Source organism: Electrophorus electricus, chromosome 7, assembly GCF_013358815.1.
Source record: "Electrophorus electricus isolate fEleEle1 chromosome 7, fEleEle1.pri, whole genome shotgun sequence".
In the NCBI taxonomy this organism is placed as follows: domain Eukaryota; kingdom Metazoa; phylum Chordata; class Actinopteri; order Gymnotiformes; family Gymnotidae; genus Electrophorus; species Electrophorus electricus.
In genome coordinates this window covers 1,399,664-1,416,350 of record NC_049541.1, presented here as the reverse complement: position 1 = coordinate 1,416,350, position 16,687 = coordinate 1,399,664, and the positions used below count along the sequence as shown (strand labels likewise).

General features: G+C 40.5%; 1 protein-coding gene across 1 annotated transcript in view; it reads right to left on the bottom strand.

Annotated features, from left to right (window-relative positions):
* Window positions 1-12,508, bottom strand: part of pax3a (paired box 3a) — a 31,280-nt gene extending 18,772 nt beyond the window's left edge. The window contains exons 1-4 of the mRNA XM_035528577.1: window positions 12,134-12,508; window positions 11,277-11,512; window positions 10,586-10,715; window positions 9,958-10,101 (exon numbers count right to left, since the gene is read on the bottom strand). Of these exons, the coding sequence (XP_035384470.1) occupies window positions 9,958-10,101; window positions 10,586-10,715; window positions 11,277-11,512; window positions 12,134-12,218 (595 nt within the window). The 5' untranslated portion in view covers window positions 12,219-12,508. The remainder of the gene's footprint in view (window positions 1-9,957; window positions 10,102-10,585; window positions 10,716-11,276; window positions 11,513-12,133) is intronic.
* Window positions 12,509-16,687: the final 4,179 nt, after the last annotated feature.

The window sequence follows — 16,687 nt, the reverse complement described above, 5'->3', positions numbered from 1 at the left end:
CACCTTATAGCCACAGTCTCTCTCTCACACACACACACACACACACACACACACACACACACACACACACACACACATACACACACACACACACACACACACACACACACACGCACACACACACACACGCATACAAAGATACACACACACACACACACACACACACACACACACATACACACACACACACATACACACACACACACACGCATACACACACACACACATACACACACACACACATACACACGCATACAAACATACACATACACATACACACACACACACACTCACACACACTCACACACGCATACAAACATACACACATATATATATACACACACATACACACACATACACACATACAAACATACACACATGGATTTTCATCTCACCGTGGAGAGTAGACTTCACTGTCATGATGGATCTAGGTTTCTGTATCTATAACTGCACACTTCTGAACCTGTTTCATCTCACCAGATCATGCAGGACGTGAGAGACAATTAACGACTGAACAGCCAAGGAGCAGAAACACAGAGCAGAATGTGGCATTCACTTAGAAGTGGTGTGTGTTATGCAGTCATAAGCAATATGCAGTTATAAACAGCAAGCAATTATAATTAGAATGCAGTATGCAATTATAATTAGAATGCAGTATGCAATTATAATTAGAATGCCGTATGCAATTCTAAGTAGTATCGGGTTTGCAATTATGAGCAATATTCGATTATAGGCAGCGTCCATTAATGCATTTCTAATATACAGTGGAAACTCTTTTCTAATACTCACTGTTTGTTTCTGTAAAGCTCTTTTTGGAAGTTTCAGAGATTTATATACGTTTGGGTCTATTAAAATCCTAGAAAATGCTGGAGACTTACAGACGCCTGACCTCTAATGGTTCTGAGCCCAAAACCAAAACTAAATTTATTTGGACTGTAGAAAATCAGAAATTGCATAAGGTAAAGGAAGCTGCGTGGAAATGGAAAAATGATGACAAACTTTGTGCTGTTGGTCAGATCTGTCCACAACTATTTCTCAGCTATTTCTGCAAAACCTCCGTGGCAAAACAACTAGAGAAATCAAATGTTGGTGAGATACAGTAAAATCAGTTGCTTTCACTCCATTTCTCTAAAGCAACCTACTTGGTTCTCTCTCTCTCTCTCTCTCTCTCTCTCTCTCTCTCTCTCTCTCTCTGTATTTCTCTGTCTCAGATTCAAATTCAAGTAGCTTTATTGGCATGCCAAAGTGATTAAATAAATTATTAATATTAAAAGTGATTTTTAAAAATGAAAAGAAATCTATAATCTATATAATAAAGCTTCGTATATACAACTCCTTAGACTCACACACACACACACACTCACACACACACACACACACACACACACACACACACATATATATATATATATGGGGTTCGGTTTCTCCTGAGCTGCACTGTGTGTATGCGTTTTCTTCTCCTGGTTTCCAGTATTTCTGATGAGTAGATAATCTGCTAAATTACAATCTCTGTTCAATAATTTGTAACGCTCTAATTCATTAATTTCAGAAATGTCATTGGTCCAATAATTACAGTGTTTTTCAGGTTGTAAACTGCACTGACGAAGCCATCTGCATATTGTGAATTACAAACACATTTTTAGATGCTGTGACTGAAACATTTAGGACAATCACCGGGTCAGACTGCCAGGACTGAATCAGGTATGCCTGGACATTTTTCCCACGCTGCATTGCCAGGGAAAATATTCTTTGTGATGTTGATGAACACGTGGTCTGATACCAGGGACAGGGTAGATCAGGCAGAGTCAAGCAAATGACAAACCTTCATCATGTGTTTTGCTATATTGTATTATAGTAGTTTTGGTTGTTTGATATTTTGTGTTGAGTATGCTCCTTTATTATAATATATTAAGAGAAGCCCAGTAAAATGTCTGTACTTACAGTGAAGATGTTTTTCCATTCCTCTGTTTCACTTTGTTGGACCATGTGTGTACTGATGATTTTAGTGTAATTGTAGTGAGTCGTGGTGGATTACGGTGGCAGGAGACCTCTAGCATTGTACAGCAGTAAGAAACAACTGTAACACTTTAGAACCAACCTCAGGTTGACATATGGATAGCTGAAACACAGTTTGTGTTTTGATGTTTAATAATAAATGTTTATGTGTTTACTGTTGACCTGCTGTGTGTTACTGTTTGGGTGAGTTTTGTAGCATGTATTTATCATGTTGATTGAAGAAGTTTTGTCTTTACAAAATCTTCACAAAAGTCCAAATTAATTTTTCTATGGTATTTATATCCTATAAATAGTCTTTTTGCTAAATTACTGGACCCCATACCTCACCACTGTATAGAAGTATGGCTTTAATGATGTAATTGAATATTTTTATCAAAACTGAATTGGTGGGTGAAATATATTTTTAATAATATAATATAGAATAATTAATAATAATCCATTTTTGCTTGACTTCTCTCCCTCTCTCTCTCCCTCTCTCTCTCTCTCCCTCTCTCTCCCTCTCTCCCTCTCCCTCTCTCTCTCTCCCTCTCTCCCTCTCTCTCTCCCTCTCTCCATCTCCCTCTCTCCCTCTCTCTCTCCCTCTCCCTCTTTCTCTCTCTCTCTCTTTCTCTCCCTCTCTCCCTCTCTCTGTCTGTCTGCCTTTCTCTCTTTCTATGTCTCTCTGTTTTTCTCTCCTTCATGAGCCATGCTATTCCCATGTTCCAGAGTCATTTGAGTGAAGAGTGAGTTTAAGTCCTCATAGTTAAGTGAGTTTACGTCCTCATAGTTAAGTGAGTTTAAGTCCACATAGTTAAGTGAGTTTAAGTCCTCATAGTTAAGTGAGTTTAAGTCCTCATAGTTAAGTGAGTTTAAGTCCATGTAGTTAAGGGAGTTTAAGTGCTCGTAGTTAAGTGAATTTAAGTCCACGTAGTTAAGGGAGTTTAAGTACTTGTGGTTAAATGAGTTTATGTCCATGTAGTTAAGGGAGTTCAAGTCCTCATAGTTAAGTGAGTTTAAGTCCACGTAGTTAAGGGAGTTTAAGTCCATGTAGTTAAGGGAGTTTAAGTGCTCGTAGCTAAGTGAATTTAAGTCCACGTAGTTAAGGGAGTTTAAGTACTTGTGGTTAAATGAGTTTATGTCCATGTAGTTAAGGGAGTTCAAGTCTTCATATTTAAGTGAGTTTAAGTCCACGTAGTTAAGGGAGTTTAAGTCCACATAGTTAAGTGAGTTTAAGTCCACATAGTTAAGTGAGTTTAAGTCCACATAGTTAAGTGAGTTTAAGTCCACATAGTTAAGGGAGTTTAAGTCCACATAGTTAAGGGAGTTTAAGTCCACGTAGTTAAAAGAATTTAAGTCCTCATAGTTAAGGGAGTTTAAGTCCTTGTAGTTAAGTGACTGATATTGTTGTCTAGCATTTCTTAATTATCCATCTTATTGCGTGTTTTTATATGCCGCCCCTTTGACCTCTCCTCTCACAAACGCTTCACTTTCTGCTCACACTAGTACCTTCCAAAAACAGAGCGAGAGAGAGACAGAGAGAGAGAGACAGAGAGAGAGAGACAGAGAGAGAGAGATAGAGAGACAGAGAGAGAGAGAAAGAGATAGAGAGACAGAGAGAGAGAGATAGAGAGAGAGAGAAAGAGATAGAGAGACAGAGAGATAGAGATAGAGAGAGCTCTTTTCAGAGAGGCGCTCCTATTCTCCTTGACCTTCCATTGCTCACATTCTCTTTCATCCACTTCTAACTGCCCGTGAGAGAAGACGAGTGAGAGTGAGAGTGAATCCGCCGCCCCAGACACGCCCCCACAGAGACACGCCCCCACAGAGACACGCCCCCACAGAGACACTTCAAACACTGCCTGCATTCATTAATTGTCCTTTGAATTAATATTGGAGGATCACAATACGGGTGCCACGAGAGAAAGAAGAATCAATGAAGCATGGCGCCAGGCATTCATCTGCAGATAAGCTCTGTGTGTGTGTGTGTGTGTGTGTGTGTGTGTGTGTGTGTGTGTGTGTGTGTGTGTGTGTGTATGTGTGTGTGTGTGTGTGTGTGTGTGTATGTGTGTGTGTGTGTATGTGTGTGTGTGTCTGTGTGTGTGTCTGTGTGCCTGTGTGTGTGTGTATGTGTGTCTGTGTATGTGTGCCTGTGTGTGTCTGTGTGTGTGTTGATTTGCTTAATTCATTAGAAGTTCAGACAAAAGTAACATTTTCTTAGAAAAAGAAAAGAGAAACAGAAAAGAGACTGGAAACACAGCAGAAGATGAACAGAGGAGTGTGTGGTAACGGAATGAAGATGAACAGAGGAGTGTGTGGTAACGGAATGAAGATGAACAGAGGAGTGTGTGGTAACGGAGTGAAGATGAACAGAGGAGTGTGTGGTAACGGAGTGAAGATGAACAGAGGAGTGTGTGGTAACGGAATGAAGATGAACAGAGGAGTGTGTGGTAACGGAGTGAAGATGAACAGAGGAGTGTGTGGTAACGGAGTGAAGATGAACAGAGAAGTGTGTGGTAACGGAGTGAAGATGAACAGAGGAGTGTGTGGTAACTCAGTGAAGATGAACAGAGGCGTGTGTGGTAACGGAGTGAAGATGAACAGAAGAGTGTGGTAACGGAGTGAAGATGAACAGACAAGTGTGTGGTAACGGAGTGAAAATGAACAGAGGAGTGTGTGGTAACGGAGTGAAGATGAACAGACGAGTGTGTGGTAACGAAGTGAAGATGAACAGAGGTGTGTGTGGTAACGGAGTGAAGATGAACAGACGAGTGTGTGGTAACGAAGTGAAGATGAACAGAGGCGTGTGTGGTAACGGAGTGAAGATGAACAGAGGCGTGTGTGGTAACGAACTGAAGATGAACAGACAAGTGTGTGGTAACGAAGTGAAGATGAACAGAGGAGTTTGTGGTAACAGTGAGGCTGATCACAGAAAACCTCGCTGAAAAACAGAACATTTCCTGTGGAAGAGTGCATGGCTGACTGGCACACGCAGTTAAGTGTTAACGAGGACAGGTCACGTTCAGTCACTCTCCATTACACATTGTGATTTTACAATAGAAGTTACACTCTATGACACTGAAATATCGAAATTCGCCTGTACATCAGGGTCAGACTGCTCAGACATAAGGTATATTCCTCAAGCAAAGCAGTGAGAGAGAGAGAGAGAGAGAGAGAGAGAGAGAGAGAGAGAGAGAGACAGAGAATTATTTGGTTATAAGTTATAAATGAAACATTTTTAATGTATTAGTAATATTGTACTTTATACAGTCAAGCCAATAAAGTCATCTTGACTCGAGAGACAGGAACGAGGGAGAGTGAAGGAGAGAAAGAAAGAGAAGGAGAGAGAGAGAGAGAGAGAGAGAGAGAGAGAGAGAGAGAGAGAGTGAGGTAGAGGGGGTGAGATACACGGCAGGAGACAGCAAAGGATCTGAGAGGACAGTGAGAAACTCAGCACTGCTGCGTCTCTCTTCTGTAGAGGCTTGACTGGGGAGAGCATTCCATCAGAAAGACTTGTTCATAAGAGAAAAGGTCCTCACACACACACACACGTACACAGCCCAAAAATACTCCGTCTTATTTAGGCCTCTTTCTCTCTCTCCCTTTAACTATCTATCTATCTATCTATCTATCTAAAGATCTATCTATCCATCTCTACCTCTCTCTCTCTCTCTCTCTCTCTCTCTCTCTCTCTCTCTCTCTCTCTCTCTGGAATAATGGTGTGCCAGCACACCCCCCTTTATTTACACAAACAAAGTCCTCCTTGCTTTCCAGGACAAAGGCAGCTAAATCTTTCATGTTTTGTGAGCGGTTGGTTCTCTCTGTCTTCCTGGCTATTGGCCTACGGAAGGACAATGCCCTCCGGAGAATGGCTGCTGATTGCTGGAATGCTCCCCAATGGACCCGATTATTACATGTTGACTGCGTTCACCATGACAGAGCTGGAGGAACTACGCGTGTTCAATGGCTCTCGGCGGGAGTGCCTTTCCAAATAAGAGAAAGGAAGAAAAGTGGGAAAAGGCAAACACTCGATCCCTTTGACTGTTTGTATTTCTGAGTTTTCTTTTCTGGCTGTAAAATGAAGTGCCCAGGAGAGCAGAGGCCAGTGCTTTTCCATGACTTTGGTTACTTTTAATTAGCTAAATGAGGCTCAGGGATTGTCTGTCTTCCCAAAGTTAACAGCACAGGATAACTGAGCGGATGCACTCATCTGAGAACGTCTTTTGTGAAGATTTTATTGATTTGCACATCGCAACCTTACAGGTTTGGGCCGCAAACTGTCTCTTCATGATCTAGGTTAGCGGGTTGGACACTTTTCCTGTGACATGGGCATCACTGGAATCATAATTACAAAAAAAAAATAATAATCTATCAACATTTATGAAAAAATGCCACAAATTCAGAATTTACAGTTAATCGACAAATTCAGAAAACTGGTTTAAATGTCTCTTAAACAGATATGAAGTTTGCAAGGGTTTTGTTGTCCAAAGTCTGTCATTAAAGACTAAACACCAATCATTACTAAACACCTTTCATTAAAGACTAAACACTAATCATTACTAAACGCCTGTCATTACAAACTAAACACTGATAATTACTAAACACCTGTCAGTACACAATAAACACCAATCATTTCCAGACATCTGTTATAAAAGACTAAACACTAATCATTTTTCAAACACCTGTCATTAAAGACTAAACACTAATCATTTTTCAAACACCTGTCATTAAAGACTAAACACTAATCATTACCAAACACCTGTCATTAAAGATTAAACACTGCTCATTACTAAACACCTGTCATTAAAGACTAAACACTAATCATTACTAAACACCTGTCATTAAAGACTAAACACTGATCATTTCCAAACACCTGTCATTAAAGACTAAACACTGATCATTTCCAAACACCTGTCATTAAAGACTAAACACTGATCATTTCCAAACACCTGTCATTAAAGGCTAAACACTAGTGCAGCCTCTCCTGAGGGACACAGACTGTCTGGACATTTCCAGTTCAGTGGCAGGACGTTAGTTAACCTCTCCCAGTGGTGCACTACTGCTCTGCTGGCTCAGTCTTGCAGGTCAGGCCGCTGGTCCTCTGCCTTGGGTTTTTCCCAGACAAATAAATCTAAGGACCGTCTCTTTGAACTCAGCACTTAAAGAGGCCCAACAATAGGTCACCCGAGCCAATAGGGCATTCTCCTCAGCGACTATAGACTCAGCAAACACCTACTTCATCAATATTTGGTCAGAACATTCACTCTTGATACTGAAAAAAGCCCCTTTCAGATTTTAATTGAACACTATAAAAGGAAGAAGACACGAGGAGAAGTTGTGAACGCCAGTGAGAACAGAGTGAAATACAACGGGACAAAGGAGTCTTCCCCGCGTGTCAAGCGGCACTCAGCACACAGCAAGGAACACACCGCTTTTATGATGTCTAAACATTTGCATATGGACAAAGGCCGAGTTCATTGTTTGTTTGTTTGTCACTTAGATAAATGTAAACAATGACAGTGTCACGTTCATTTTATGTTCATATTCATACAACCTAACAGATGTATCTACTAGAATTAATATTATAATTTCAATTGTTTTATTGCTTATCTTTGTTAGAAATTTATTTTGGAATATTTTATATATATTTTTTTTTTTAATTATTATTTTTTTTATTCCATGTTTTTATTTAAACACTGATTCAACAATACGTCTGAGAAGTCTTTGTCGGACCAGTAAAACATCGCAGCAGGAGCCGTTTAAAATCGCGTACTAATTACCCTGAGTCACACGATAAAACCGTCCTCAAAGTTTGGAGCTAAGAGCAAACAGTTTTGTTTCCAGCTAAATTGTACTTTAGCTCCGTTTAGCATGCTACGTGTGCAAAAATGGACTCTTTCAAACAGTCATATCAGATCCGCAGGCCATTTGAAAAAGAAAACATATCGAAAGTCTTTTGTTAAACTAATTATTAACTGATCTGCATGCGCGATGTCCGCGCAAGAAAAGCGCGAGCGAAAAGGCCAGTGGAGGATGAATGCGCGCCCCGGGCGGAGAGGAAGGGGGCGGGATTTGTCCCGAGATGAAAGCGGAGATGAAGAAAGGTTGGTTTTAATCTGCTAGACAGGGTTTTCCTCGCGATCGCGGAGTATAACGCGAGTAGCGTGGCCATGGCGCGGCGATCCCACTGCGTCCCGGCGCGCCAAGGCACTCTCTAGACTTGACGTCTAGAACAACTCCACTGCTCACGAATTTGGGGAGTTGGGAGGTTAGAAAAACTCATTCGCTGGAGTAGCTTCCAAGTTTAGACATGGGTGTTTTTCAGTGAGGGAAACAGGTTTGGCCCACAGGCTGGAACTGGCTCCGCGGAAGTTACACTTCAGGCCTGTGTCTAACGGAACATTTTGGCATTACAATGCCGTTATCTGAACAGGTACTAGGATGCTGTAAATCCATTTTATGCCCAAAGAAGTTTTGATGGAATGCCACTAGCAACGATTTATCAAGGACCTGAAGCCGTAAACCTTTCAGATTGTTTTTTTAAATGTATTTATTTTACTTTTTTCCCAGTTCCAGCTGTTTACACCTTATCAGATTAAATGATGAATGAATGAAAAAATCTTAATTTTAGATACTATATTGATTTAATTTTAGATACTATATACTATACCGAGAAGTTATTACTAGTTAAATTCAGTAGAACTACATATATATACTGAATTTAACTAGTAATAACTTCTCGGTTTTGTTATCGTAAACCTAAAAACCTAAACCTCTTCAACAGGTCGGTTATCAACAAGTGTTAAGAAGGGTATTGCTCATTTTGGTTTCAACTTAACCGCTTTCACAGTTATTGTTCCTCTGAATTGTGAATGGCATTTTAAGCTGAGAAGTCTCCATGGAGATATTTTGTAGATGAAAATAGACATTTTATCGCGGCCGCGCAGTCTATAAACCTACTCTGAGACTCGGCTCTAGTCCTTTCTTGAATAATTCATCTCTCATTGGCCGTCCATAATGTCTTCTCTGCGTCTTTTGTTGGACCGTTTTTTCTCTCCAAATTTTGAAAAGGTTGTGTCTTTTGTAAGCGCCGAGCTGCTGCTAGCCGAGGCTTTGTCCGCGTGAAACCGAAGCGTGAGGCTCATGGACTCTCGCGCTTTTGTCTACCAAGTTCATCCTCAAGTGTCCGATTGTGTCTTTTTACCGAGCGGAATTCTTGGACAAATGTTTGATTAACTGATTCAGACAGTTTGCCTCCTGGACCGTTTCGTTAACCTGGAACTTTCAAACCTCTATCCAGAAGGCTATTTATACATATGAACAGTTGTTTTAAATCTACCAAATATTACACAAAACGGCCGAGTCCAACTTATTACAAATCATAACGACGTTTGCTCAAACATTTGTCTACCTGAGTTTGTACAAATTTAATGTTGAATCTATTGAAACTGAAGGTCTGACGGCAGATCCGTCATCAGTGCCCCTTAAACATTTTAACCGTTAAAGTTTCTTCAGCGTAGGTTAGATGAATTAGTGCAATATTGCTTCGCCAAGAATACGTTGCCTATATAAACATTACATAATTATAATAGTAATATTAATATATTACTAATTACTATTACTGCTATAATAATAATAATAATAATAATAATAATAATAATAATAATAATAAAGCACTTTTGTAAGTTGCACTGGATAGGAGCGTCTGCTGAATGCCGTAAATGTAAATGTAATAATAATCATAATAGTTATTATTATTATTATTAATAATAATAATAATAATAATAATAATAATAATAATAATCGTTAGGCAACAATAATTTGTGTTGACGTTTGATACCAACGTGTTGCATAAACCTATTAAAAACTATGCAAACACCTGTAGACTCATTATTATTCCCATATTAACGACTGCCAGAAAGGCGCTGGACATCCACGTGAAGAAGAAACGTAACCGGGACTCACATCTGTCACCGAGAATACCGTCGATGCTGTGCTTGGCGCGCCGTTCATTTTCTTCCAGCTCCCGTTTCTCTATCTCGTCGTCGTCATCGTCATCGTCTCCATTTCCGCCAAACTTGCATCGCATTATACGGCTGATGGAACTCACTGTAAAAAAAACAACCTTGTTACGCTGCGATAAAGCCGACGTGGTGCCCAATGCTAATGCAATTTGCACAAAAAAGATAACAAGGTTTGCTGGGCACTGTTTTCCGACCAGCACTCGTTACAATAACCTACTTAATTTTTTTAAAGGACTAAAAATACCACATTTTTTGCATTTATTTTGCTTGCTTATTTGGATGTGCTGTTATGTTTTAACGCCAACGGGGCTTTACTGAGAAATATGTTTGCTGCCTCGTGCTTCCCTGTAGAACGAAGCAGGCCTATTAAATAACCACTGACGGTGCGCCGTTATAGCATTAGCCGCCAATGTCGAATACTTCTCATCCTAACCAACTTTAATATAGAACAAAATGTTACGTTATCGTCTTATTTAACACAGACAATTTGGCCGAAGTGTACATGAAAACGAGAAGTGGGTTATGCGTCAAAAGAGAAGCGGCACTAAGCGAGTGGTTTTGAGGGTTACCTGAGGGCACGTTATTTCTATCGCAGATGCCGTCTTTCAGGAGCTTGTCACGGATCTCCCAACTGAACATCCCCGGGTTCTCTCGCTTGTACTCCTCGATTTTCCTGTCCAAGTCCGGATTTGTGTTTTGCTTTTAACGCAAAGCGTAATAATAACAACACAGAAGATTAATTTAATTAGCGAGAGGCTAGTTAGAGTTGAGTAGAATAAATCCAGCTGGGAATTGAGTATTCACATCCTTTTCCAAAAGATTACTTGCTTTTTTTCTGCCCCAGACTACAAAAGTAAGAGTTTCCTATATTTTTAACAGAATTTCTAAAGTTCTTTCGTTTGGATGAATGAATGCGCTAGATAAATAACTAAAATATTTCATTAATTAGCGTAAACATAAATAACTATAGCTTACAGAAATACATTGATAAATAAGTCCATATGGTCTATGGCCACTTAAATTATACTTTAATCAGTGTTTTAATGGAAATTGTAGACATGCAGAAATGTGACTTTTACATTTTAGAAACGAAATATACATGCTTTGTTTTATATGTTTTGACCAATGAGTGAGTCTTGCAACAAAACAGGGCAAACGTAGAACTTTTAAACAGCTTTTATTCCGTTGTTCCTGACAAAGTTTATGCCATCGTGACTTCCATCCTAAATTCAGTGTGAGAGGTGCCCGTGTAATGTTTACCTTCGGCTTGCTGCCACCTATAGCGCCGGGGCGGATGGACCCCGTCTCCTGGTACCTGCACAGAATCTTGGACACGCAACCGTGGGACACGCGCAGCTGCCGGGAGATGACACACGGCCGGATCCCGTGATGCGCCATCTCCACTATCTTGTGGCGGATGTGGTTGGGCAGAGGACGGCCGTTAATGAAGACTCCGCCAAGCTGATTCACGCGACCCTGTCCTAACGGTGTGGAGACTTAAAGGGAGAGAACAACTTTAAGTGATATATGTCTATTATTAAATGTCAATTATGACCATAATAGTAACGATTCGGCTTTATAATATAACTGGAATCTATTAATAATGATATTATCATTATTATTATTATTATTATTATTATTATTATTTAATAATAATAATAATAATAATAATAATAACTTCTGTTTGGTTTAAATAACTGTACGACGGTACCAATAAAACTACAACCTGTTGCTGTAACCGGTTTCATTCCACTCATTGTCTAAAAACCTATTTTAGAATTTTCCTGACTGGAATTTTGTTTTTCAAAGCGGATATTTTAACGCTTTCAAATCCCCATCATAGCGCAGTGAGCGTGTGAGCAGCACCGTGCAGGCCGCAGAGAAACTTTGAGCAGTGTCACTTTCACGGCACGTCTCGCAGCACCCTTCAGCCTGGGCCGTAAGTCACGGAACAGGACTAAACCGACATCGTTTCGTCGCATTTGATTCGCACCGATGCCGTGTTTTTAAACACACCACACACCGCTTCGAGACGTAACGCGTCGTTACATTGAGACTCGTGACTGAAGGAGCTACAGGTTACTACTACATTAAAGACGAGCGCTGTCTTCCCCTACCCTCCAAAGAGTAGCTCCCTCGCGGGTAGTTCTGGGGTGGCGTGGGGCGCATCATCCTAGTAATGCCCCCTGTTAAGGCGGCCATAATCTGCCTCCTTACTCTCCCCCACTTGAGGAACAGTGGAGCGTGCGCGCCAGGCGGGACGGTTCTGTAGTGGTCCGGACGGGAATGCTCTCCGCAAAGAGCAGGTATCTCTGCGGCTGTTGAAATGATGCTGTGTCGCGTCCCCAGAAAGTCAGCGTCTGGGAAAAACACTTGCGCGCAAATCCTGCGAAGCGCACCACTGATATCCAGATGAGGAAACACGGAATGATGCGGATTCGGAAGCGGATTCGGAAGGATCTCGCGTTCTCCGTTGCTGTTGACAAACTTGTTGTGGGGATTGAGTCGGCGGTCGCTCGTGAAACATTTTATCAGTTGTTCACTTCTCGGCTCCTTCAACGCATCGAGGCCTGTGATTGGTTGAAAGTAGGAGGGTCCCGAGACCTGACATTGCTTTCCGATTGGTCGAAATCCTGAAAGTTTCTCGCGCTGTGACCCCGAGGGTTCAAGGCGATGTGTCGCCGATAAAAAATTAAATAAAAATTAAAAAAACACAACACGCCACTACAGTCTCGGCTCCAGCGAAGATTTCTGACCGAACTAATCATGAAGAAAAACAGCTCCTAGCGAGGACATCCTGCGTTGTGTGCCGCACGCGTTAGATCTGTCAGGATTCTGGAAAAGGCTACTGGACTGTCCGCAAAGTAAAAACGAACGAGGCCCAAAACACACCAACTCGTAGTAGCTCGTATACCAAACTCTGAACGTCGCAGTTGTAATCTAATTATTGACGCATTAACAGGTTCCCGGGTCGCAATACGGGCCCGTAGAGCGCGAGGTTCTCAGCAGGGTATGACGCCGCGACCGTCGTAAAAACTGTCTGCAGAAAGGGATTCAATTGTGAAGTGCAGTTATTTATAACTTCGTGGCATTCAATGGATCTATACACCTTGTTCCCTCGGTCTGTTTCTTTGTATCTTTAAGTTACTTGGTTTACGCATGCAACTCTCTCCCTGTTCCTGTTTTAGCAACCCCCCCCCCCCTCTCTCTCTCTCTCTCTCTCTCTCTCTCTCTCTCTCAGTTCCTCTCTTTTGTAGTTGCAGGAGCTCATTGAGAGCCTCACGTCAGTCAAGTGATCTCTGTTCATTCAAAACCTCTTGATCAATCATTAGACTGGAAGAGGGCTATCACACTGAACAAAAGGCAGCTTTTCTGCCTTCATCACAAAGAGCACAGGGCTCCTTAGCATCCCACGACACTGTACACATCGCGTAGCTTTTTTTGCTTTCTTAATATTAATTAATTACTAGTTTAGTCGTCTAAATAGTATCTACATTTGTTTGGAGCGGGATTTGTAATGTATTTATGCTTCTTAGTAACTGTTATATTCCTTTCGCGGTAAATGGCATTACAAAAAATCTCGTAACTCGCGAGTGTGAGACTAATGTGACAAACACGTTAGCTGTCATCGTGCATAATCTACAGAGAGACACGTCGGCAGTTAAACGTGCTGATCTCGAGGGGCCAAGCTGCTCGTCGCAGAGCGAAGACGTGGGAGGATTCAGCGCGCGCTCGGACGGTCGTGGATAAGCGACCCTCTTTGCGCTCGCGGTCCCAGGTGCTCTATAAGTGGATTAGTGGTGCGCCATGCCGCGAGGAGCCTGCGCGCCACAGGCCTGGCACTTACCGCGCGCAATGCAATGAATCACACTGCTATGAACATTCATGCATAAAAACATGAATTGTTTAACTTCACAAAACCTACAAAATTGGCCATAGTAAAGTGAAGTACAATTATTATTATTATTATTATTATTATTATTATTATTATTATTATTATTATTATTATTATTATTATTAAGTTACACACACACACACACACACACACATATATATATATATATATATATATATATATATATTAGTATTATTAATTGTTGTGTAAAATGTCAAATAAATGATTTGTTTTGTTTGCTTTATTCAGTGGATTATAATTTTATATATTTAATAATAATAATAATAATAATAATAATAATAATAATAACTATTATTATTAATTGTTGTGTAAAATGTCAAATGAATGATTTGTTTGCTTTATTCAGTGGTTGAAATTGTTTGCTTGCTTTACGCTTAGCTGCGCGTCTTCTCAAATCCCTCAGGACGAGATCCTGAGAGCAAGCAGAACAGAGGGAGATGGAAATAAGATCGCCATTACGCAGTCGCTCGCTACATGAACATCTCTCTCTCTTTGTGAACGTTAAAGAGAACTTCAAATGTTGTCTTACCACAGGAACGCGAGGACAATAGCGCGCGGGAGGGAAAGATGGTCAGAACACAGGAGTCCATTCACGTGCTAACAGAGAACTTGTTCTTATTCTAAAACCAAACTTCACAGGCGAAAACTTCTGAGGGGTGCTCGTGATGCTACACTAATTCAGTATGAGGGACATCAGTGACCTCGGGTTTCCTCGGAGGCCTGGACGCTGCCAACTGACTCCGTAGGTTTGTCGTTTAATTATGATAGTATATTGGCCTGCTAGTCAATTAACAGAATGTTTGTTCAGATATATACGTAATGAGTCTCTTAGCATAAGTCTACCATACGTTTAGGAATAATGTCGATATAAAGATTAAAGGTAGGTGGTATAGGTCTGGTGGCGGTGTATATAAAAAATATAGCAAAACTTCATAGCACATACAAGTAGAGTAGCTCGATTGTTAAAACGTGTGTGTGTGCGTATGCTAAACTACACTATAGTTGTGTTTCGTGTTTATAGTCATGCACCTGTAAATGTAGTGTAAGTTAACCCAAATGCTTGTGAGAAATAAACAAAGGTTTTCTTAATGCATTTGATGAGTGAGTGTGTGTGTATGTGTGTGTGTGTGTGTGTGTGTTTGAGAGAGAGAGAGAGAGAGAGAGAGAGAGAGAGAGAGAGAGAGAGATGGAGGGATGTAGATCATTTTCTGTTCATGCAATCTTATCTTCAGCATTTTACATGTACTTGATGTCTGAATGTTTAAATATTCGGAATTTTGGTTTTATTGCAGCATTCCTATAATGACTAATAAACACTCTTATGATGTTTTCAGCTCGACAAATAGGCCATATTCCTGCAGCCCAGTGGTCAATAGCTGTAACTCAATTCCGTCATAAACTGGGGGGTGATGTGGGTAGAGGGTCCGTTTGATTATGCTTAAAGGGATATAGGATATCCATGGCAAATCAATTCTCCAGTGAAAAATCCAAGTCAGAAATTTTCTCCGTCAGTGGAAGAAAAAACATCATAAATAAAAAGGAATAAATGTCACATGGGAAAAACGCAAAGGGCGCGGTTCACTTCAATCTAAACCAAAATAACCCTGGAATGTGTTTTGCACAACGATGGAAAGACTTTATTAAATTTCAACTCTTTGACTTTAAATCTATGCAAACTACACATACAAAGCAGATTACTGCGCGCTACAGGTAACGTTAGAGATTATTGAAGAGCAAGACTGTTGACTTTAAAAATGTAACCCGATTGACATGTACAGACAGCATTTCATTTTTACGCGTAACCTTTTAAGACACGGTGTGTTCCTGTACGCGGTTCCTGCCTAGTCTTGCGCGTTTCATCTCTTGGCCCCAAGCGAAGGCCTTATGTTAGAATGCGGGGCCACGTTTTCACTGCATGTTCAGAGTTTTTTTATGTCAGTTTGGAAAGTCATCGTAAACCTATTGTTTTACCAGCGCCACAGGTCTACGATACAAAGTGGAATGTTTCGTCGGATTTTTAAACTTCCTTTCAGCAAATATTTACCGCTATAATTTGCAGTGTGGATTAAAGTGTTACACGTATCACTAATTTCGCAAGATACTATATAGAAAACTATTGTTTTTCAGTTACCTCCTGTTCGTGACATGACTACACAATTCCATAACTAAAGTAGGGCATATAACCTTACTCTTTTTATGGTAGTTAATAATATGCATTCACTAATAAGTCCTTCTGCTTGGGTTTGGTATGGCTTGATGCAAAGCTCCGTTTCTTTCAAACGGAGTCTCTATTTTTTCCTAAATAATTAATCCATGGTGTATTATTATTATTATTATTATTATTATTATTATTATATAACCTAATAACGGTACACCTAATTGTTAATATTTGTGCATTATAAATCAGGCACTCGCGATAAACGGGGTTGGTGCAGTAGCAACAGTAGGAGCAACCGATCTGTATTTGTTTTAAAAAGACTGTTTGAGGGTATTTGGTTTTAGCCGCGGTCTTTTTGCAGAATGTACCTTAATCAGCCTCGGTTTTCCATTGCTACTTAAGTCTTCTGTTCTTTCATTTCTAACTTTAAACTGGGCGCCTAATGGTTTTAATTACACGTGTCGCTTTAGCGTTTCTGGGTTATTTGTCTCACCGAAGCTGTTAGGATATTCAAAGGACGATGGGAGAGAAAGAACCTTTTGGGGGTTTAAACTAAAGCGTTTTTGCATGTTTTGCATGTGCCCCAAGGCAGGCTAA